Raw genomic sequence first — 24630 nt, 5'->3', positions numbered from 1 at the left:
CCTGGTAAGTCTTAACAGGCCTTTTTCAGTCTTATTTCCTGTTGTCTGTAACCTGTAAACTCTCAATTGTTGTAACACTGCAAGGACCCAAAATTCTGGACTTTTCCTTTGTGCTTGCCAATTTCAACTAGCCAATCCTCTCTCTCCACCTCTCTCTCTCTCTCTCTCTCTCTCTCTCTCTCTCTCTCTCTCTCTCTCTCTCTCTGTCCCTCCCTCCCTCAGAAAGTAGAGAGGAACAGTCAATCCATGCTTGCACTTTGCCTCTTGCCCTCCATTTTCCCCAACAGTCTTTCTGTTTTCTCGTTATCGCTCATATTGTCGCAGGTAAGTTTCACTCCGTACTGCACTGCAGCATCACGAGTCTCAATCTTTCCAGCCCACAATATCTGTTTTTTAGCCACGCAGCTCCTAACCAGTGAATATGAAATTTGAAAACCACAAATTTTAGATTTTTGTAACTGCAGCTCCACTATCAGGATAACGGTTTCTTTGTTAGATAGGGTAGCATCAGCTGCCCTGACAAACAAAAACCAAGGTTTCAGTGATTAAAGACAATAAAATGATTATGTCTTGCACACATAACAATCCAGTGGTCTGTTCCTCGTAGGCAGGGAATCTTCCATCTTGTGGCTCCATTATACCCAAAGATCACAGGGTCCTCTGCTTGCAGGAGAAGGGTAGGAGGAGGGAGGACCACTGGGGCATTATTATGAGCCAGTTTTGGCATTGGGACACATGTCTTTCACTGCGTCCTTCTGGCACACAGCAATTTCACGGGAGCTGGGAAATGTAATTCCTGCCTTGACAGACATTTCCTGGTGACAGCTCCCAAATTCGTGGTGAATGTTGACAAATCCATAATAATCCGTATGGAAGTATAGTGCTTTACCATTTACAAAGCATTTTAATGTAAATAATGACGTGAAGTAGGCCTGAAAGATTTATTATCACTATATCATAAAGGGAGAAATAGCTTCAGAGGAGTTGACTTACTCAAGGTTGTACAGCTAGACTTCCGGTTTCAGGCCCAGTGTGTAAAAAGGGCTTGGAAGTTGTCGCTCCTATTGTTACAACAAGAAAAACGCTGAGAAAACTGAAAATAAACACCTTTCCTTAATACTCGTCAGAGAATCATGAGATGGGTGAATACGGAGATTCTCAGCTGAGATCAATTTACCTGTAGCAGAAACCACCAGAGCCGTGGACCGGTAGGATCACTTACATGGTAATCCTGACAAATTGCTGGGGGTTGAGTGTGAGCTACCAGGCATTCTTATGATGAAGAGTCAAGAAAAATCTCCTCCTGGCTCTGCAGATAGAGGAGAAAGGTAACCATTTTGAACTATGCCCAGAGCACCCTCCATAACAAAGGGCTACTAGCTAGAGTGAAAGACTTCACCAGAGCCTTATCCCACATAGGAGATGGGCATTTACCCAATTCCAGCCCCCTCAAGCCTTCCTGTCTCACCTCAGGGGTAAAAAAAAAAAAAAAACAGCTAAGAAACACCTGTAAAGGTGACAGCCTGGAGACACAGGCCCACTAAAAGACTGAGGTTTAAAGCTACAATTGTAGAATGCCACCCCCTCCCCACGCCCTGCCTCCACAGCACCAGAAATCAAATACAATGACTCTGAGTTACAACTGGGAGAGCTGCAAGGCACAGACTCTGTTTAAGGAGTAGCTCCTAGGGAAGCCCAGGGACAATAGAGGAGGTAGCAGCAAGGACCCTGGAGGAAGCTGGAGCCTCCAGCACCTATGGCTGCAGCAAACATTACACACAGCCCAGCTGCTCACAGGTTACCGTACATCCTAACATGAAAGGCCTTCTGCCTCGGTTCCTATTACCTGATGTACATTATGTCTGGGTTTTAACCAAAAAATTGCAAGGCATGCTAAAAGGTAATTTTTTTTTAAAAACCCACAACAATATGAAGAGCATCAGAACCAGACTCAGATACGACACAAATGTTGGAATTCTCAGGCAGGGAATTTAAAATAACCAATTAATATGTGGAGGGCTCTAATGGAAAAAGTAGACATCATGAAAGAACAGATAGGTAGTGTAAGCAGAGAGATGGAAACTCTGAGAAAAATCAAAAGGAAATGCTAGAAATCCACAGAAGTGTAACAGTGTAATGCCTCTGATGGCTTCCCAGTAGACTGGGCACTACATATGAAGCAGTATAGTGTTATTTGAAGGTGGACTCAGATTAGTTATACATGTATATTGTAAACTTGAGGGCAACTGCTAAACAATATAAAAAGAAAATGTAATTGATATTCTAAGAGAAGAGAAATTGGAATCATAAAAATGTTCAAAACCAGAAGAAAAAAAGAAAGAACAAGCACAATGAATAGAAAAGCTACAAACATATTTATCCAACTGTATAAGTAATAACTATAAATGTGAATGGTCAAAATACACTAATTAAAAGACAGGGATTGCCAGAGTGGATAAAAAAAGACCCAGCTACATGTTGTGTACAATAAACCCATTTTGAGTGTAAGGATTATACAACTAGCGACTATCTGAACCAAGCAGACTCATGCTTTAACTTCAATCCACTTGTCTTCTTCCCACAGCACATGCCGTCGATGAATTACAGAGGCAAGTACAGTTTCTAGGAAAAGCGGAGCCTCCCCACACCTCCGACGTTTATGTCAAGGGGGATAAACTAGGCCCTCATTCTCCTGAAAAGCCCTTGAGGACTTGCTGTGATTGCCAACAGGATAGTGGATTAAATAAACCTAACTCCTGCTCCCCCTGCAAGGAAGCCTCAGGTCAGTTACCTGTTACAGGAAAGAATGTTTTAAATGGATCGATCTCCTATCTCCTGCTCTCCTTCACCCCCTACCACTCACTCCCCTCCTCCCACCCACGACCGAGTGACCCTCAAGGGCAGGGACTGTTTCCATTTATTCCCGTAGCTCCTGAGCCTGAACAAATACGTAATGAATGCTCCCTTGACTTAGCACAGTCGTTCTGAGCATGGCGTTTTTCTACAGGAACGCTCGCTGACCCCCTTGGCTACCCACCTGTTGCACGCCTAGCACCACTGCAGCAGCGTCGGACCTCCCTTCTCCCCAGCTGCCAGCATTCACTGGGAGTCAGTCATGAACTAAGCTGCTTCCACGCCACCCCATCCTAAAGACTCATGAGCGCCTTTTCTCCTTCCCACCCTCCCCATCCCATAACTGGAGGACAGGGATGCTAAAGAAGGAACGTCTGCACTCACAAGAAAGCTGCCAATTTCTCCATGCGTGTTCTTCTCAGCTATTGGTTACCTTTTTCCTTAGGAAAAGAACAATAACAATTTGCCCTTTCTTTCATCTCTTAAAATAACTTGAGTGTAAGATATACTTTAGAGCCTTCTGTACATGATAGCAAAACTGATCTGTGAACATTTGACAGTTCAATTAGGATCAGGCGACAGCACTTTGGAAATAAGAATATGAGAATCTCATCTTGAGCCAGGCAGATTGGCCGCTCCACCTTAGGGTCCGGAGGCCCAGATGAGCTCCTGCAGGTCCAGAGGTTTAAGGAGGAGAGATAGATACACCTCTGAGCTGAACAGGGGGAGCTGGGCACAAACAGGAAAGAGAAAGGAAGTAGGGCCCCTGTTCCTACCCTCGTTCCTGGTAATGAGCTCCAGCTGCCTCACATTAAAGTAGTGCTTTGTGGCTGGCGAGGAGACCCCTTAAAACCATTGCTCAAGGCCTTCACAGAAAACCCTGAAAATCCAGGTGCTGAAGAAGAGTATTCCTTTTACCTTCCTCCTACACCGTTGGTACAAGAAATAGATTTGAACCCTTTGGTTGTCTTAGGTAGATACCTCAGCATAGAATTTCTGGGCCACAGACGTTTTTTAATGAAAAGGAAAAAACCAATGCTACGACTTTAGGGAAGTTTCTAAAAGGCAAAAAAACTAGAACCAACCTCCATGTTACATAGAGAATATAAGTAAAGAGTTGGCCATAAACAGATTACACTGCAAAATTATTTGGAAACTAGAAGGATGGTAATAAAAATAGCAGCTGTATATTCTCTAGTCTTCAGTTGGTTAGATATTAGGTAATTATGACCAAAAGCTGTAGTCTTCTGAGCCAGGGCCCACCCCATAAAAAGGTGTGGTTACCCTGCCCAGGCCAGGAGGGCTGGGAAACCCCAGGACATCAGGGTTTTTTCCTGGGAAGAAAGAACTGACAACCTGTTCCCTTCTCCCCCAGCATATCTGCATGAAACCTCATGATTCATTTTAATTTACTTTCTGATGTTTCACAATTTTGGCATTCCCGTTGATGGTATCTCTCACTGATCTTAAAAATAGCCAAATATGAAAACACATAAAATTTTGGATAAATCGAAAGTGCTTTCTGAGGAGGGAAGTGTGGACGACCTCTGACCTGAACTTCCAAGCATAAGAAGATGGACAGGATAGCAGAAGTGAGAATACCCAGTTTACAGTTGGGAACATCAAAGGTGCACAAGTTAAGGGGGTCCTTGGGCCACTGCTGACTCATAAGCCATCAGGTTGTAGCAGTTTCTCTGCCAGCTTTGTTCACCAGTTTCCTCCAGGGGGCGCCGTCTCCTATTCTAGTGCCCGCTAAACCCAGGCTCCCTTTGTGCACACAGGGAAGCTCACCAAGGTGGTCTTAGAAGCTGCAATGAAGGTGGTTACAAAACAGTACTCTTCTGAAATTAGGCCCAGGATGTACATGGTCAGATTTGCTCTGCTGAAGAGCAGGTAGAGGATAGGAAATCAAACTAAGTCTACGGAGAGGTTGCCAAAAATCTCTGAGCCAGGGAAATGGAAATTTTGTCTATTTTATTAAATCATAAGGTCTAAAAACAAACGGACAGCTTCCCTTCCAGGAGATAATTCTTAGTAAAAGACTGGAACCCCGTGCTTAGGTCTTTGTATGATGTCACCCAATTTTACTCTTGCTGGAACTTGCCTCAGTGATGGTTGGAGCGAATCCAGCCAACTCTGGATGCCTTGTTCTGAGGGGAATGGGGACCTGCTGTGGGCCCAGGGCGGCTGTTGTGTTTGCCAAGGGCTGTCCTCACCAGCAACTGTCAGCCTGAAAACACTCCTTGGGACGCTGGTGGGAGTTTCAGAAAAAGAAATCTTCTCTATTGCTGTCCAGCATCAACAAAACCCAGGTGAATAGCGTTCATTAGCAAGTTTTCTATTCCACAACTGCTCAAACTGGCAGGTAAGTTAATTACTCTACAGAAAGGTTTTCCTTCTTAATATTCAGAAAATATAGTAAAATCAAGATATGCAGAAAAGGCTTTGGGTGCGACAGTTTTCTGTGTATGCGCTTGTGTGTCTACCTGTACACACTGTTAACAAACAAAAATTTAACCGAGTAAAATTTAAAGGTCTAATTGGCTTTATTAAACGATTCCTGAACTGGGCAGCATCCCATCTGGCAAGTAGAGAGGAGTTCTGAGGAGCTGTACAAAATGGAAGGCTTTTATAAGCAAAAGGAGGAAAAGAGTAGATTGCTTCAGGCTTAGGTCAGCTACCTATAGGGGACAGAAGGGACCTGTGTGGTAGATTGCCTCAGTGGTGCTGACAAGAAATTTCCATACTGACCGGTTAAGACGGGGTCCCCAACCCCTGGGCCACGGAACGGTACCAGTCCATGGCCTGTTAGGAACCGGGCCACACAGCAGGAGGTGAGTGGCAGGTGAGCGAGCGAAGCTGCTTCTGTATTTACAGCCGCTCCCCATCGCTCGTGTTACCGCCTGAGCTCTGCCTCCTGTCAGCATTACAGTGAGTTGTATACTTATTTCATTACATGCTACAATGTAACAGTAATAGAAATAAAGTGCACAATAAATATAATGCGCTTGAATCATCCCGAAACCATCCCCCCCACCCCAGGTCCATGGAAAAATTGTCTTCCATGAAACCGGTCCCTGGTGCCAAAAAGGTTGAGGACCGCTGGGTTAAGACTCTATTCCTGGGGGAGGCTGTAACTGTAATTAGGTTAGGTATTAAGTTTGGTTTGCTGATGTGGGGCTTAGCACAAGTGATTTCCATTTTGTTGTTTCTTTGTAACAATACACAGTCCATTTATCTATATCTACGTGTAACTTAGGTTGATTTCAGGAAGCCTACAGCTTCCATTCTTGGCAAACAGATACGAAATGTATGCTTTGTTTCTATGTGACCCACTGGCATTCTCCTTCCTTGAGAGCTTTGTGCTCTATACATTGATTGTTTTTGCTCCCCCCCGTTATCATGTACACGCTTCAGTGACAGCCTTCAACCCTTATTGCCCGAGATAATCGTCCTCTGCAGGGAAGCCACAACATCCTGTTGATTCTGCCTTCCCCGTATTGATGGAAAATGTAGGTGGGAATCCCCATGTGAACGCAGTCACCTGGGGAGGCCTTGGTGGGTACAGTCCTTTACAGCCACACGTGAAGAGCAGGAAGGTGTATAGTGGCGGAGCCTAAGAAATGGGTAGTGGCCCCAGAAGAGCTATGAATGCAGATAATGCAGAATGGATGGGGTTGTTTTATGTCCAGTTTCTTTTTAGCCTACGCGCTTGTCTTTTCACCAGATGATTCTGGACAGTGGAAATCAACAGCTAGATGATCTATGAAACTAAGTTATATATTTGAGGACTACTTGTTGAAGATTTACCAGGACATGGTGGAAAGGATTTGTTGAGGGAAATTTCCACTGTAATGCTGCACATGCCCAGTTCAGGGAGTTCCAAGGGGAGAAAGGGCCACAGAGCCTTTGTCTGATCGATAGCCTCGTTACCTGTCAGCCAGCGCCTCCATTAACACTAATGATGGCTTGTTTCCGCTTTTGGCAACAAGTTCCAAGCTGGTAGACTGACTGATGGTCATTTTCTGCAGAAATGCACGCCATCGCCTGCTCACTGTACATCTATGTCACAGATGGCTGGAATGTTTCCCATGGTTTATCTTTATCCGCATGAATCCTGAGGAGTCTGTGCCTGATTTTTAAAAACTGTCTGACAAAGGCCAGTATATAGGCACAGGGATCAGTGATGTTTCCTACAGTTTCACTTCACCTATAGGAATTCCTCATCCATCATTTATAATGCTTAGAGAGTCCTACTCATTTGAGCATTACCATGTTTTCTCAATATAAGTGTAGTGTGAGTATAACTGAAAATAAGGAACAAGCATCCTCAGTGCCCATCAAGGGCTGGCATCAGAGTTTATCAGTGAGTATGGGGGTTTCCAAATCCCAAACATTTCATTTTGGTTCCTTCCCTGTCTTGGCGTATGATTAATTACTTCATCCTTGTGTGTTCCCTAGTTTTTTCCTGTAGGAATAATAATTTTGGGTGGGCCAAAAAGTGCCTTCGGTTTTTTAAGTAAAAATAGAAAACACATTTTTCATTTTCACCAAGAACTTCATTGAACAACGTATTCACCCTTTTGTTCCACTACCTTCTGCCATTTTTCAGGCAACTTCATAATTCCATCTTCCCAAAACTTTTCATCTTTTTGAGCAAAGAACTGTTCCAGGTGCCTTTTACAGTCTTCCAGGAAGTTGAAATTTTTTCCATTAAGAGAATTTTGTAAAGACCGAAATAAACGGAAATCCAAAGGTGCAATGTCTGGTGAATATGGCGGTTGAATCAGAACTTCCCAGCCAAGCTGTAACAGTTTTTGCCTGGTCATCAAAGAAACGTGCAGTCTTGCATTATCCTGATGGAAGATTATGCATTTTCTGTTGACTAATTCTGGACCCTTTTCATCGAGTGCCGCTTTCAGTTGGTCTAATTGGGAGCAGTATTTGTTGGAATTAATCGTTTGGTTTTCCTGAAGGAGCTCATAATACAGGACCCCCTTCCAACCCCACCATATACACAACATCACCTTTGGATGAAGACCGGCCTTTGGTGTGGTTGGTGGTGCTTCCTTTCGCTTGCCCCGTGATCTCTTCCATTCCACATTGTTGTACAGTATCCACTTTTCATCACCCGTCACAATTTGTTTTAAAAACAGAATGTTTTCATTACATTTCAGTAGAGAATTGCTGCAGAAATATGGTCAAGAAGGTTTTTTTCACTTATGTGGAACCCAAACATCAAAGCGACTCACACAACAAGCTGGTGCAAATGATTTTCAATGCTTGGTTTGGACATTTTGAGTATGTCGGCTATCTCCTGCGTGGTATAACGTTGATTGTTTTCAATTATTGTTTTGATCTGATTGCTATCCACTTCAACTGTTCTACCCAACCATGGAGCATTGTCCAGCAAGAAATCCCCAGCACGAGTTTTGCAAACCACTTTTGACACATTCCATCAGTCACAGCACCTTCTCCATACACTGCACAAGTCTTTTTGTGCATTTCAGTTGCGTTTTTACCTTTCTTGAAATAATAAAGCATAATATGCCGAGAATGTTGCCTTTTTTCTTCCATCTTCAATATTAAAATGGCTACACAAAAATTCACCAATTTTGATGTCTTTTTAAAATGCACGCTGATATGACAGCTGGCACATTCAATCTAACAAAATTGTTTTGAATGAAGTTAAAGACAGCTAAGTGCGTCTAGAGCCATCTTACAGAATAAAACGAACCTTTTGGCCCACCCAGTACAAGGTACCAAGATGGGATGTTATGCTACAAAACCTACTGACGTGTCCTCAAATCTTAGTGTCCAGGAGGTGATACAGGCTAAAAATGTACTTAAGAGCTAAAAGATCTTAGATGCTTTAGTAAATAATAAAGCTCTAGAATTTAATAACGGAAGTAGAATATTTTGGTTTTATTTTTCACTTTGAGGTTGATAAATAAATACCATGAGACCTTCCAAAATACTATTACTCAGTGCGCCTGTCAGAAATAGAAGGATGCATTCATTGAATACAGCATTATCATTATTCTCATCATCATTACTATCAAAAAATAACCACTCTGGAGTGCTTGTTGTGGAGCGCAGCCTTTAGTAGTTGCAGCACACAGGCTCAGTAGTTGCAGCACATGGGCCCTTAGAACGCACAAGCTTTAGTAGTTGTGGCATATGGGCTCAGTAGTTGTGGCTCACGGGCTCTAGAGCACAGGCTCAGTAGTTGTTGTGCATGGACTTAGTTGCTCTGCGGCATGTGGGATCTTCCTGGATCCACGTGTGGATTGAACCCATGTCCCCTGCATTGGCAGGCAGAATCTTAACCACTGCGCCACCAGGGAAGCCCACCCCGTACATTTTGAAGCTCCATTATTAGGCACATGCTTGTTTAGGATTGTTATGTCCTCTTGACCAATTGACCCCTTTATCACTATGAAATGGCCATCTTTTCTCCTAGTAATATTCTTGGCTATGAAATCTCCTTGGTCAGATATCAGTGTAGTCACTATCCCCTTATTTTGATAAGGGTTAAGATGAGACAACTTTTTGTATCCTTCTACCTTTAACTTATTTGTATCTTCTTATTTAACTTTTACCTTTTACTTATATGTAGCTTTGTTTTGGAAGCAGCGTATATTTGGACCTTCCTTTTATATACAATTTGACAATGTTGCCTTTTAATTATAGTGGTTCGACCATTAATATTTAATTAACATGGATTGATATGGTTGAGTTTCAGTCTACCATCTTGCTCTTTGTTTTCTATTCAACTCCTCTGTTTTTATTCCCCCTTCTCCTCTTTTTCTTCATTCTTTTGGGTTAATAGACTTTATTTTTGTAGAATAATTCCAGTTATCTCGTTTGTTGGACATTCAACTATAAATATTGTTATCTAGGTGGCTGCTTTAGGGTTTGGAGTAAGTATCTTTAGCTCACTACAATATTCCTTCAAGTGACTACACCATCTCACATGCAGTATGAGAACTTTGTAGCCCTCTGCTTTTCCTATACTGGCCTTTGTGCTATTTCTGTCACGTACTTTATTTCTGCATGTTATAAATCTCACAATATATTGATATTTTTACTTTACACACTTCTTGGTCTCAGCAGGCATACCTCCGAACAGCATCTCCTTTCTGTTCTTTTGCTAGAAATTTGTCTAAAAGAACAAATAAGATCCAAGATCATAAGGTTTCATAGTCCTTAGTGTTGCAACAAGATCATAAGGTTTCATAGTCCTTAGTCCAAGGTTTCATAGTCCTTAGTCCTTAGTCCAAGATCATAAGGTTTCATAGTCCTTAGTGTTGCAACAATTTTAACTACTCAAAAGCTGCCCTCCAACCCCCGGCAGCTTCCCGGTTGTTGGTGGTGAATTTGTTGGATAAGCAACCTTCAAATCCAAGTGAATTACTACATAAAGAGAGTAGATGAAAACCCAAAGAGTGATGTAAAAGAGAGTTTGGACCCATTCAGTAATGAGGAACAGATCAAAACCTAGTTTGACTACAACCATTATCAATCAAAATAGAAAGCTGAGGAGAAAAATCATTCATGGAAAGGTGGGAGGTGGCAGATGGAGGGGGTGGCAGGGGGATTTGCTCTGCATGTTTCTTTATCATGGGACTAGGAGGCTGGCCAAAGTTGTCTCCGTTTCCGTTTTACGGACTCATCTAAAATTTTCTCACCTCACTTAATGAGGCATTTCCCTTCTTCCAAGCCAGATTTGATGGGAGTATCTTATATTTTCTTTAGCCAATTTTAGATGTAGAAAAACTTCACAAATTTAGAATGAAGACATTTCGACTTGAAATAATGAACAGTACGGATTTTGGAATACTATAATGCATTTTATCGCATTCAAATACATAGCATGAAACAGATGGCCGAGCACTAGGGAGAGAAGAGCAGGTTATGTGTAGTTTTTAATTCCCTCCTTTCAGCAACTTCTCTCTGTAGTACTGCACTGTAGGAGACAGTTTTAGAAATTCTATCTCTACTTTCCTGTCAAGGACATAATACAATTTTCCATGTCTCAAATCCTTTCCAGTACTTAGTCTGGTATTTCCTCACATGCTATGTTAGAGTTCTGTCTAAATTAGAGCTCTAAAATGTCTCTAACATCTAGAGTTCCGTTAAGAAAAGCTTACTCATGAGATCCGATCAGCGCCCACTTCAGGCTTCCTGGTCATTTAACACGATTTCCTAAGTCAAAACTAGGGTTACAGTGGTGTGCTGGGTAACGTTCCCTCAGTTCTGTCTGTCTCTTTCTCTTTCTCCAGTTATATTAAAAAATAATTGACATACATCATTATATAGGTTTAAGGCATACAGCATGATGGTTTGATTTACATATATGGTTGAAATGTTTACAATAGGTTCAGCTACCTTCCATCTTTTCATATAGATGCAAGAAAGAAAGGAAAAAAAGAAAAAACAAATTTTCTCCTTGGATGAGAACTCTTAGGATTTGCTCTCTTAACAACTTTCCCATATATGGTACAGCGGCGTTAGCTATAGTCATCATGCTGCACCTTACATCCCTGGTACTTATTTATCGGTTCTCTTTTTAACCACAACCGCAGGTGGGCTTGGCCAGGCCTTGGAGCTAGGCTGGCACTCGGTGCGGGGAGAAGGGGGCACGGCGGGCTGAAGACACCTGCTGCAGGCGCGGGGGCGGCAGCGGACGGCCAAGGAGCTGCGCGGGGCGGGCAGAGAACGCGCGGGACGAGGGCGCGTGGAGACGAGCGCGCACGGAGACGCGCGCGCGGGGCCGCCCGGGGCGAAGAGGGAGAGGGTTTGCGGAGACGCCGAACGAACGTGAAGGGGTCGCCGCCTTCCCGCCTGCGGCCCGGCTGCCTAAGCCAGGGGAGCTAGGAGGGCGTTCCCCGCGGGCCGGGGCTCGGCCGCGCCCACCGTGCCCGCCGCGCCCGCCCCGCCCCCGGCCGCCCACGCCGCGTGGGAGACGCGGCCCCACCCCGCGCCCGCCCCCGGCGGTGGTCGCGCGGCCCGCCGCGCACCGCCCACCCACAGACGCGCGTGGCTCTCGGCGAAGGCGGCGCCCGCGCTGCAGTCGCCGGGCACGGGTAGCGAGCATCCTCCCTTCTCCGTTCTTCCCTTCGGCCCTAGTCGCCGCAGCCCCGCAGTGATGAGCCCCGAGCCAGTCCCGCCGCCGCCCACCTGTCGTGGCTGCGACTGCGGGGAGCCGCTCGCCCCCCGGGTGGAGAAGGGCGACGAGGCCTTCCGCGCGGGCGAATACGAGACGGCGGCCGAGCTCTTCCGCTCCGCGCTGGCCGGCTTGGCGCGGCCCGACCGCGGCCTATGCCTGCGGCTGGGGGACGCGCTGGCCCGCGCCGGCCGCCTCCCCGAGGCCCTGGGCGCGTTTCGCGGCGCCGCGCGGCTCGGGGCGCTGCGGCCCGACGAGCTGGGGGAGCTGGCGAGCGGCCTGGCGTGCGTCCCGGGCCCGCGCGAGCGGCGGTCGCCGGTGGGGAAGCCGGGCCGCGCCCCCGGGGAGGCGCCGAGCGGGGAGCCGTCGGCCTCGGTGCCCGCGGCCCCTCGGGACCTGCTGGACTGCCCGCGCTGCCAGCGGCTGCTGCACAAGCCGGTGACGCTGCCGTGCGGGCTCACGGTGTGCAGGCGCTGCGCTGAGCCGGGGCCGGGCCGGCCGCCGGTGCGCCGCGTCAACGTGGTGCTGAGCGGCCTGCTGGAGAAGTGCTTCCCGGCCGAGTGCCGGGCGCGCAGGCTGGCGGGCCAGGTGCAGAGTCTGCAACGCCAGCAGCAGCCCGAGGCCGCTCTGCTCAGGTGCCACCAGGCCCTGGACCTCGGTAAGCGGGCGCGGGGGCTGGGCCACCTACACGCTCGCCTGTTGAGGGGCAGGGCCGGGACGGGAGAGCTGGGTTTGGCCGGCGGGGCTCTTGTGCTGTCTGGAGGCGGTGAGGCGAAGAGTAGGGGCCAGTTGCACCTGCGGGCTGTCTTTTCCAGGACCTCCGTGGCCTTCCTGAGCCGCCCTGTGAGGCCAGCACTGCTTTTCACCCTATCTCAGCCGTATAGGAGTGGGGGGAGGGCCAAGGGTTTTAATTCGTCTTGCAGGGAAATGCAAATAGCTAACACCCTCGTGTGTTACAAGAAGGTAACACTCCCGGGCTATCACAAGAAGATAGCCTTGTGATTTGGGGATTTGCTGGTGCAAATGCTTTGGGGATTCAGGAAGGGTGCTCTTACACTCCACTGTTTGGCCCTGACCTCCCTTCTCTCTCAAAGGCCGTTAGATGTCCTAATGGTGTGATTAGCTTTTTAGACGGTTATATACTAACTAGTAGTCTGGTTTATTTTATTTTATCTTTTAAACTAGAGTCTGTGACCAGCACCAGCCGCTTCCCGCCCAGCCACCACCTGTTAAGAATATATAATTTAAAGGAAGCCCAAACTTCGGTCCTGGTCATTGCGTTTGACTCTGAATGAGTATGCTCTATTGACAGTTGTTTGGGGTGGAGAATGTGTGGATGGAGGGTGATTTGTTTTCTGAATTCGCTGGTTTTGAAACAGGGTTGTGTGTGCATGACTTAAATCTGTAGTCAAGAAGACTTGGTTTAATGTTTTGTTACTAAGAGTCTTATTGTGTGCTCTAGTCATTATGCATTTTATTGTAAACTAGGGTTAAGGTTTTCTCTTTTAGAAGGCACACCTGTCTCCAAATTGGGAGATTCTCTGCTGGAATCGGGCAGTTAAATTGCTTTATGTAACAAATAATTGGTAGCATATTTGAAACCAACATATCCGTACTTTAACAGGCTGTGTATTTTTTAGTTTTCAATTATTTATGTATCAGTATATATGGTGCAGAGCCACACTATTCAGTAGAAACACTGTGTAAGCCACGTGTTACTTTACGTTTTCTGTTAACCCATTTAAAAAAGGTGAAAAGTAGCAGGTGAAATTCATTTTAAAAATATTTTTAACCCTATACCTTCAAAATGTTATTTCAACATATCTTTAATGTAAAAAAAATCCAGCTTTTAACTTTCTCAGTAAATCTTCGAAATTTATTGTGTATTTTACATTTGCTACCCACCCCGATTTGGATACTAAATTTTCATCAGAAGTACTTCCTCTATGTTTAGATTTCTTAAAATTTAGAGTTGAAAAAGTGGATTCTCATGTTGGTGTCGTTCCAAATTAACTTAAAAGTTATCCTCTAACTGAAGAGTATCCGTTTTTAAAAATTCTACTAGTTAAAATAAAAAATAACTCAGTTCCTTTGTTGCCCTAGACCTCTCTCTTGTTTTCACTAGCCACATGTGTCCAACAGCTACTGTTGTAGACAGCACAAGTACAGAACCTTAAAAAACAATTGCTGGAAATGTAACAGATCACAATACCAACTCTTGGAGAAGATTTAGAAAATGAGGACTATTGTATGCGGCTGATGGGTCTGCATAGTTATACCCCTGGTACGTTGTTTGGCAGTATCTGAAAATGTTAATTATGACCTTTGGCCAAGCAGCTTCAATGAGGTACAGGCATATGTGCACTGAAAAAATGTATACAGGGGTGTACAAGAGCGTATATACATCATTAGAGATAGCCCTAAAGTGGAACTCAAATGTCCAAAAGGAACAGAATGAATAAGTAAATATATTGTGATGTCTTTGTGGAATGCTACATAGAAAGAAAATAAGCCAACTTCAGTTACATACTACAGTGTGGATGAATCACATAATGTTAATTGAAAGCCAGACTCAAAAGCATTTTTAATACATGATTATATTTATCTGTAAGTCCAAACAGGCAAAATTACTATGGCATGTTAGAAGCAAGTAAGGGCAGTGATTACCTTGGGGAAGAAAAAGGGGAATGTTATTGTGAGTAAGTATGGGAGGGACTTGAGTGGTAGTGGTAATGTTCTGTTCCTTGACCTAGACGATGGATGCACAGGTGTGTTCACTTTGTGACAATTCATTGTATTTTCCATTTATATATTAGACCTCAATTTAAAAGTTTTAAAAACATGGATTATTGCAGTCAATTCATCATGAGAACTTTATTCAGTATCCATTTTCCACTCAAAGATTGGAAAAGAAAGCCAAGTTTCCCTAGTTTAAAAATTTATAGAAAAAAGTTAACTTAGTAATGAATTAGCTCCCAAGAGAGGTTTTGTTATAGTAAAAAGGTTACAAATATTTGGATTTGGAAATGCCTGTGTTTAGACCCAGGCTGACCCTTAGTTATTTTGTGACCGTAGCCAAGGGTGGTAATCATTAATGCTGTTTCCCGAATGTTTGTATCTTTATAGCCTCTCCAAACAAGTATGATTGCCTTCCTCGCCTGCTTGTGGTGGGGTAGAGCCATGTGACTAATTTTGGCCAATAAGTTGCGAGTGGAATTCAAAGTAACTGTATGTTAAAACAGAAATAAGCATGTGAAAAGATAACTCAATAGATAACTGTCTATTAAAAAGAACCAAATGGGTATTCTAGACCTGGAAAATACGGTATCCGAAGTTGAGAATTAGATGGATTCGAAATAGGCTGGACACATCCGAAATCAGGATGGGAACACTCAGGAACAAGCCAATAGACAATATCCAAGCTGAATCACAGAGGAAAAAACAGAGCATAAGAGAAATGGGGACACAGAGAAAAGTTCTAAAATCTGTGGAATACGAGCCCCCGAAGAGGAGAGAGGGAGAAGGGGCAAGTGAAATATTTGAAGGAAAAATGGCTGAGAATTTTCTAGATCTGATGGGAAACTTTAAGTCACTGAACCAAGAGGCTCAGTAAGCCCAACAGGATAAACACAAGCGTTCACTTCACACAACAAACAAAGCGTATCTAAGTATCTTACAGCCCAGTTACTGAAAATCAAACATAAAGAGACATTTAAAAGCACTTAGAGAAGGCAGGATATATTTCCTTGAAAGGAGCCAGAATAAGACTGATAGCTGACTTTTCAACAAAATTATTAAAACTAGAAGATAATGGAGTAACATCTTGAAAGTGATGAAAGAGGGGGAAAAAAAACCTACCTGGCATTCTTTACCCCGATGAAAAATGTCTGTCAGAAATGAAGGCAAAATTAAGATGCTTAAATGCAGGTAAATAATAGGAAAGACTTTTATTGCCATCACAGTTGCGTGAAGTACTGAGCGTAATTCTTCAGGTTAAAGGAAAATGGTGCAGATGGTAGCATGGAACTAAAGGAAGGAATGAAGATCACTAGACAGAGTAAATACATGAAAAAATATAAGAGAATATTGATTATTTCAAACTCTTTCCCTCTCTTCGGGACTTCCTGTTCTCTGACACATAACAGTATTGAAATTAGGCCAATTAAGAACCCTAAAATGGCCTCTAAGTGTTCAAGTGAAAGGAAGAGTCATGCATCTCACTTTAAATCAGAAGCTAGAAATATTTAAGCTTAATGAGGAAAGCATGTTGAAAGCTGAGACAGGGCAAAAGCTTGGCCTCTTGTGCCAAACACCTAGCCAAGCTGTGAATGCAAAGGAAGAGTTCTTGAAGGATATTAAAAGAGCTACTACAGTGAACACATGAATGATAAAGTGAAACAGCCTTATTGCTGATATGCAGAGCGTTATAGTGGTCTGGATAGAGCACACCAGCCTCAACATTGCCTAAAGCCAAAGCCTAATCGAGAGCAAGGCCCTAACTCTCTTTAATTTTATGAAGACTGAGAGGTAAGGAAGCTGCAGAAGAAAACTCTGAAGCTAGCAGAGTTTGGTTCATGAGGTTTAAGGAAAGAAGCTGTCTCCATAACATAAAAGTGCAAGGTGAAGTGCTGATGTAGAAGCTGCAGCAAGTTATCCAGAAGGTCTAGCCAAGATCATTAATGAAGATGGCTACACCAAACAACAGATTTTCAATGTAGACGAAGTACCCTTCTATTAGAAGGAGATGCCACTTAGGACTTTCATAGCTAGAGAGGAGAAGTCAATGCCTGTCTCCAAAGCTTTAAAGGACTGGCTGCCTCTCTTGTTAAGGGCTAATGCAGCTGGGGATTTTAAGTTGAATCCAGTGCTCCTTTACCATTCTGAAAATCCTAGGGTCCTTAAGAATTATGCTACATTTACTCTGCCTGTGATCTATAAGTGAAACAACAAACTCTGGACGACAACACATCTGTTTACAACATGGTTTACTGAATATCTTAAACCCACTGTGGGTACCTGCTGCTCAGAAAAAAGATTCCTTTCAAACTATTACTGCTCATTGACAATGCACCTGGTCACCCAAGAGCTCTGATGGAGATGTACAAAGAGATTAATGTTGTTTTCATGCCAGCTAACACAATACCCATTCTGTAGCCCAAGGATCAAGGAGTAATTTCAACTTTCAAGTCTTACTATTGAAGAAATACATTTCGTAAGGCTATAGCTGCCAGATAAAGTGACGACTCAGGTGGATCTGGGCAAAGGAAATTGAAAATCTTCTGGAAAGGACGCACGATTCTAGGTGCTGTTAAGAACATTCGTGATTCATGAGAAGAGGTACAAATGTCAACATTCACAGGAGTTTGGAAGAAGTTGACTCCAACCCTCATGGATGACTTTGAGGGGTTCAAGACTTCATGGAGGAAGTCACTGCAGATGTGGTGGAGACAGCAAGAGAACTAGAATTAGAAGTGGAACCAGAAGATGTGACTGAATTCCTGCCATCTCAGGATAAAACTAGTAGGTGAGTTGCTTCTTAAGGATGAGCAAAGAAGGTGATTTCTTGGCCTTCCCTGGTGGCGCAGTGGTTGAGAATCTGCCTGCCGATGCAGGGGACGCGGGTTCGTGCCCTGGTCCCAGAAGATCCCACATGCCGCAGAGCGGCTGGGCCCGTGAGCCGTGGCCGCTGAGCCTGCGTGTCCGGAGGCTGTGCTCCGCAACGGGAGAGGCCACAATAGTGAGAGAGGCCCACGTACTGCAAAAAAAGAAAAAAAATAAAAAGTGATTTCTTGATATGGAATCTACTGGTGAAGATGCTGTGAAGATTGTTGAAACGATAACAGAGGACTTAGACTATTATGTAAACTTAGTTTATGAAGCAGCAGCAGGGTTTGAGAAGATTGATGCCAGTTTTGAAAGACATTCTGCCGTGGGTAAAATGCTGTGAAACAGCAGTGCATGCTACTGAGAAATTGCTTATGAAAGGAGGAGTCAGTCACTGTGGCATATGCTTCCATTGTTTCATTTTAAGAAACTGCCACAGACACCTCAACTTCCAGCAACCACCAACCACCCTCATCAGCCAGCAGCCATTATCATCAAGGCAAGACCCTCCACCAGCGAAAAGATGATGGCTTGCTTGAGGCTCAGTTGATGGTTAGCATGTTTTTTAACAGTAAAGTTTTTTTTTTTTTTTTGCGGGACGCAGGCCTCTCACTGCTGTGGCCTCTCCCATTGCAGAGCACAGGCTCTGGATGCGCAGGCTCAGCGGCCATGGCTCACGGGCCCAGCCGCTCCGCGGCATGTGAGATCTTCCCAGACCGGGGCACGAACCCGCGTCCCCTGCATCGGCAGGCAGACTCTCAACCACTGCCCCACCAGGGAAGCCCAACAGTAAAGTATTTTTAAATTAAGGTATACACATTGTTTTTTTTTAGGTATACTGCTATCGCACACTTGATAGACTATAATATAGGGTAAACAAAACTTTTATGTGCTCTGGAAACCAAAATGTGTGACTTGCTTTATTGTGATGGTCTGGAACTGAACCCACAATCTCGCTCATGTATGCCTGTATGTAAAACTATGGGATGTCATTGCAACGATGCTTAGAGGGAAATTTATTGCTTTAAATGTCTCTACTACAAAAGGAAAGTTGAAAATCAGTGATCTCCAGGCTTCTATTTCAAGATACTAGAGGAAGAAAAGCAAATCGAATCCCAAGGAAGTAGAAAGGAGGAAAGAAAGGTGAGCGCAAACGTCAGTTATAGGAAAGGAAAAATACTGTCCGATATTTCTTATGAGCATTGGTACAAAAATCCTAAACAAAATATTAGCAAATTGAATCTAGTAATAAACTTAAAGAACAATACATCCTGATCAAGTAGAATGTTACTTTGTTTGCTCATTGTAAATCAGCCACATGGACAGAATAAAGGAGAAAAATCGTATGTCTGTTAAAATCTCTCAGGAAACTAGGAATAAAAGGGAACATTCTTAATATGTTAAAGAATATCTGTAGAAACCATCCTAATTAAATATTGAATGTTTCCCCATTCACTAGGTGACAGGGTTGTTCACTGTCATCACTGCCACTCAACATTGTGCTAAAGATTCTAGTGAGTGTAATGAGGTGAACATAAAAGAGCACCAAAACTGGAAAAATAAAACAGTTATTATTTGTAGATCATGTGTGGGAGAACCTAGAGACTCCAGAATAATATTTGGACTATTACAAATTATAAGTGAATTATCAAGAGTGTTGAATATTGGGTCAGTATAGAAAGACCAGTGATAATTATAAATACTTAGTAAAGAACAAATAGAAAACAGAATTTGGAAACAACCCATTGAACAAAAAATTTCTTGGAATAAATCCTGAAATATCTGAAGGATGTTCACAACCTCTACACTGAAAATACAAAACATTTCTGGGGGAAATTAAAGTGGACTTAAATAAATGGAAAGATTTTATTTTCATGACTTGCAAGTCTGGGTATCAATAAGATATCTGTACTCTACAGATTGAACTGTAGACTCAGTGCAATTTCAAAGTCTCAGCCAATGGTTTTGGTGGAAATTGATGAATGACCAAGGCAGTATTGAAGAAAAATAACAGAGCTGGAGAGTTTATAAAGTATCAAGACGTACCATAATGTTGCAGTGGTTAAGAGTTGTATTGGCCCAAGGATAGACACACAGAAACTGACACTTGATTTACTACAAAGATGCCAGTGGAATTCACTGGGGAAAGAAGTATTTTAAATAGTCTGAGTCAGTTGCTTATTCATATGGAAAAAAATGAACCTGGACACTTACCTCATACATTGAAATTACAATTAGATTTCTAAAAGAAATCATAGGAGAATATGAACTTGGGACAGGCAATTTTTTCTTGAATAAGACACTAAAAGGATGATAAAAGAAAAAATAAATTTGATTTGATTAAAATGAAGAACTTTTTGTTCCTTAGAGACCCCCTAAAAGAGTGAAAAGGTGGTGTGTATATGTCATATGTGTCTTACTGAGAATGCAAGTCCAGAATATTGATAGAATGCCTATGGTTCAAAAACAAAGTCTGTCCAAAAAATAGGCAAAGACTTCAACAGATGCTTTATAAAAGTAGATCTCAAAAGGGCAATAAACATATGAAAGGGTGCCCAACATAATTGGTGATCAAATGCAAATTGAAACTAAAATAAGGTCTTACTACATACCCGCCAGAATGGTTAAAATGAAAGTTTAACCATTTACATGGTTAAACATTTACATAGTTTGGGCAAGTATTTGAAGGAATTGGAACTCTTATGTTGCTGGTGGAAATGTCACTTGGTAGAGGTTAAATGTTTGGGAGTACCTACTAAAGCTAAGCATATATACAACCTCTGACACAGTGTTTCCACTTCTGAGTATATACCGAATAGAAACGAATGTCATGTCCACCAGGAGACACATGCAAGAATGTGTCAGTTTTATTTATATGTGCCAGAAACATTTGAGAAACAGCCCTCCAGTAGAGTAAGTAAATCAATTCAGAGTATTTTGTGTAAAATGCACAAAATAATATTACACAAAAGTTTATTTTTTAAAAAGACCACTGAGACCTACAATAATATGGATGAATCTCACAGAATGATGCTGAGTGAAAGATACAAGGGTCCATTCCATCTATATAACTCCATGTATAAGAAGTTCAAAAATAGGCTAAAGTAATCTGTAGTGATAGACGTCAGACTGGTGGTGACCCTTTGGAGAGGTGTCCTAACTGGGAAAGTGCCCAAGGGAACCTTCGTAGATCCTGGAAATGACCGTGGTGGTGATTACATGGGTGTAACATATGTAAAGTTCAAGATGTACACTCAAGATTTATGGACTTGACTTTGTAAGTCCTACATTAGTTTGAACAAATAACCTATGAGGAGATTGCTATTCATTCCTTCTATTCATTGGGAACACTACCCAGTTGTCATTGCTTTGTGTCACTTCATTCAACCCTTTTAAAGTAGCACTTGTATAGGTCTCTACTTCTCTCCACTGCCCACTCACTGGACAGACTGTCCAGCAGTAACCCCAGCTCCCAGCACCACAGTGGCCCTGGGTGGCAGTTGGAGGAGAACAGCCTTTGATCAGCCCTAAACACAAACTACGGTCTCTCTTCTCTTCTCACAAAGCCTGTTCTCAGGCTGTCCTCTTCTGAATCTTTTGCCTGTACAGGGGTTAATTGGTAAACTCTCTGAAATTTTGTGTTAGTTTTTTTGGAGGAAACATTTTTCTTCCATTTACCTTCTCTACACAAAACATTTAAAATTGTTTTTCTTCTTCCATTCATTTTTGAGCGATTCCTCAATAAACTCTGAGTATTATTAAGCTTAAGGCTTGATGCTTAGAAAATGTGTTGAGATCTATTTTAAATGTTTTAATAGGTTAAATTATGAAGTGCTGGCTTCATAAATGGGTTGTGAAATGCTAGAAGCCAGCAAAGAAAATAGTTTGATTCATTCAACGTCTAGATGGGAAGTGAATTTTATTGCCCTCGGACTTCTGTAAAAGCAGCCTTTAGAATCTGAGGAGTGGAGGCTTAAACGCATTAGAAAAAGATTAAAAATAAATGTAAATGAGATGTGTTTTTCACTCAGGAAACTCAACATCAATTGAGCTAACACAAAGTATAAGCAACAAAATAGTGGAAAAACAGAAAAATTAGTGAAACAGGAAAAATTGAGCCGGTTAACAAGTGAGAAGCTGGTTTATTATAAACCTGGTAAAACAAACACGTTTGGCAAGTGTGATGAAGACAAATGCAAAGCACAAGTAGCATCAGGAATGAAGGAAAGTATAACTGCAGATATAAATACAACAGATCTTAAAATCAATACGAAAAGAACAATTTTAAGGGAACTATAAATTACCAGAATTGATCCAGGAAGAAGTAAAATACTGACATGGACCAAAAACCATTAAAGAAATTGAACTCAGGGATTTTCTTCTGAACAGAGGCACTACTGTCAAGCAAGATCTAACAAACTTTCAAGGCAGATTAACTCCTATCTTATTTTATCGATAGCTCATAAAAAATTTTGGAAAGATTTCCATCTCATTTTGTAGGGTTAGAATAATCTTGTTACTGTTATCAGGTAAAGCTTGCACGGGAAAAAAATTTATAGACTGGTCTGACATGTACATAGATACGCAAACCTTAATTAAACTTCTTAGTAATATTTTGAATCCAGCAGTGTAATAAGAGTTAAGGTCAGGAAGGAGGGCTTATCCAAGGAATGTAAGGATAATTCAACGTTAGACAAATCTTTCAACGTGGTTCACTGTAATAACAGGGAGGAGATATACTGCATGTAATAGATGCTGAAAGAGCATTCTATGAAATTTAATACTCGCTTGTTTTAATGCCTTCGTAGGTATGTTTCCCAAGCTCACACTGTACTTCCAGCAGCGGTTTTGTTTTGTTTTGTTTGTTTTAGATTTCCAAAAGTCTCCAAAGAAGATTTCTGTATTTCAAAATGCATTCAACCATGCAATTGAGGGGCTTTCATCTAATATTCAGTTGAAAATGATTAATCTGCGATTATATTTAGTGTATATTGGCATACTAAAGGGTCAGATATCATGAGAAGAATCTAATAGAGGGCTTCCCTGGTGGCGCAGTGGTTGAGAATCCGCCTGCCGATGCAGGGGACACGGGTTCGTGCCCCGGTCCGGGAAGATCCCACATGCCGTGGAGTGGCTGGGCCCGTGAACCACGGCCGCTGAGCCTGCGCGTCCGGAGCCTGTGCTCTGCAATGGGAGAGGCCACAACAGTGAGAGGCCCGCATACCGAAAAAAAGAAAAAAAAAAAAAAAAGAATCTAATAGAATTCTATAAACACTTTCCAGGCAGTGAAATGCTCAATTTAAAATTATATGCGTGTGGATTGACATCAGTATTCCATAGTACCTGTGTGCCTTTTCAAAGGTGAATATGTAAAATGTCATTACAGATCAATAGGTGAACATTTTCAATCAATTTTGATGACAGGGAACACTAACTTTGAACCTGAATTGAGGAAAATGTTGTCTTCTCTAAGAGAATTCCATTTTTCTAATTAGTAGACCTATACTACAAAAAAAGAACTAAATTACTATATTTTGCAGTTTGTCAATAAAAAAGGTGTAAATATTTGTTTTCTCTCTTGTTGTACAAATACCTGCATAATACCCTCAAGTTGACCTCTTTCCCTGCAAAGCCTAAAATATTTAATGTCTGGCCTTTTACAGAAAAAGTTGTTAATCTCTGCTCCAGCCTGTCAGTGTCTTTTTAAAAAATTCAGCTTTTCTTGTTTGGCTCCTCCATTCCTGCTGTTACTTTTCCCTTTTCCCACTTTTTTCCTTGTCATACCTTCTCTATATTATACATTTGTAGCAGTAACATAATTAATACCTGCTCCCCATGCCCTGCCTGCACCTTTGACCAGTTAACTCTGTGAACAAAGAGGAGATGTGGTAGGCTTTGGAAAGTACCAAGTGGTTACTTTGAGAAAAAGGTCAGGATCAAGGATTTGGAGCAGGTCAAAAGTGCATCTTCAGTGGAGAGATGAGAACACATTTTAGGCGCCCAGAATTTTATTGATGAACTAAAATGCACACTTCAGCCCTATTTCAAAGACTACAGTGAGTATGGGTAGAGTGAACTCTGTCCAGCGGCCTAGAAACATGGCCATGGTGGTTCTGCTTTCTTGAGCTCCGGCTTTGTCACGTTTCCATGGTACCCTGCCTGATCAACAACTTCATACACTGTCATCACTTCACAGTGAGAGCACTGTTAGCTTCTCTGTAAGCTGTTCTTAGGTCCTTAGTAGCATATGCGCACTGCAATTCTCAAGATCTCTTCCGTTTGAAGAATCTAGGGAAAAGGAAGACTTGTTTTCCCTTCTTTTCCCAGTTACCTGAACATATCATGGGTACGAATCTGCACCCGCTCAGTTGCATAGAAAAACAAATTATGTTTTACTTTTCTGTCTTTAAGCGTGAATTTCCTTGTGTACTTTCAAGAAAATTATTCTAAATCTTTTCTTTTTAAATACCTAGTTATAACATTAAGATGATTCAGCATCCACGCAATAGAGATGATGTTGCAGCTAGTGTGTGTGTAGCAGTCTGTTTTTCCTGGGGCATTTTGAAACCTTACTCATTCTCTTTCTGATTTCCTGAGAAAAGCTATGTAAAATATACTTATCAAACTATGGAACTCTACCCATGATTAGAGGAGGTGTTATTTATTTTACCATGATGTTTGTTTTCTAATTTAATATTTTTAATGACTTAAAGATCATTTTTTAAAAATGCGGTCAGTTTTATTTATTTCCATTCCTCATGCCTTTCAGCTCCTGGTGATAATTCGTTATTGCTGCTGCGAGCAGAGCTGTATTTATCCATGAAGAACTATGAACAGGCTCTGCAGGACGCCAGCGCAGTTTGTCAGAATGAACCTCTCCTGCCTAAGGTATTTGTTTGTATAGGTTGGCTTTGGAGATAATAAATGTAAATTTATGGGATTTTTAAAAATTCTATTGAAGTATAGTTGATTTACAGTGTTGTGGTAATTTCTGCCATCCGGCA

At 42.4% G+C, this 24630-nt stretch overlaps 1 protein-coding gene across 2 annotated transcripts in view; it reads left to right on the top strand.

Annotated features, from left to right (window-relative positions):
* Positions 1–12004: 12004 nt before the first annotated feature.
* Positions 12005–24630, top strand: part of LONRF2 (LON peptidase N-terminal domain and ring finger 2) — a gene marked incomplete at its 5' end in the record, with an annotated part of 71051 nt that continues 58425 nt past the window's right edge. For both annotated transcript variants that reach the window (XM_082851315.1, XM_082851314.1), the window contains 2 exons: positions 12005–12680; positions 24396–24514. In XM_082851315.1, coding sequence (XP_082707441.1) covers positions 12005–12680; positions 24396–24514 — 795 coding nt within the window. The remainder of the gene's footprint in view (positions 12681–24395; positions 24515–24630) is intronic.

This window comes from Leucopleurus acutus (assembly GCF_964270905.1).
Source record: "Leucopleurus acutus genome assembly, chromosome: 12".
NCBI classification, from domain to species: domain Eukaryota; kingdom Metazoa; phylum Chordata; class Mammalia; order Artiodactyla; family Delphinidae; genus Leucopleurus; species Leucopleurus acutus.
This window is presented reverse-complemented; position numbering and strand designations above follow the sequence as displayed.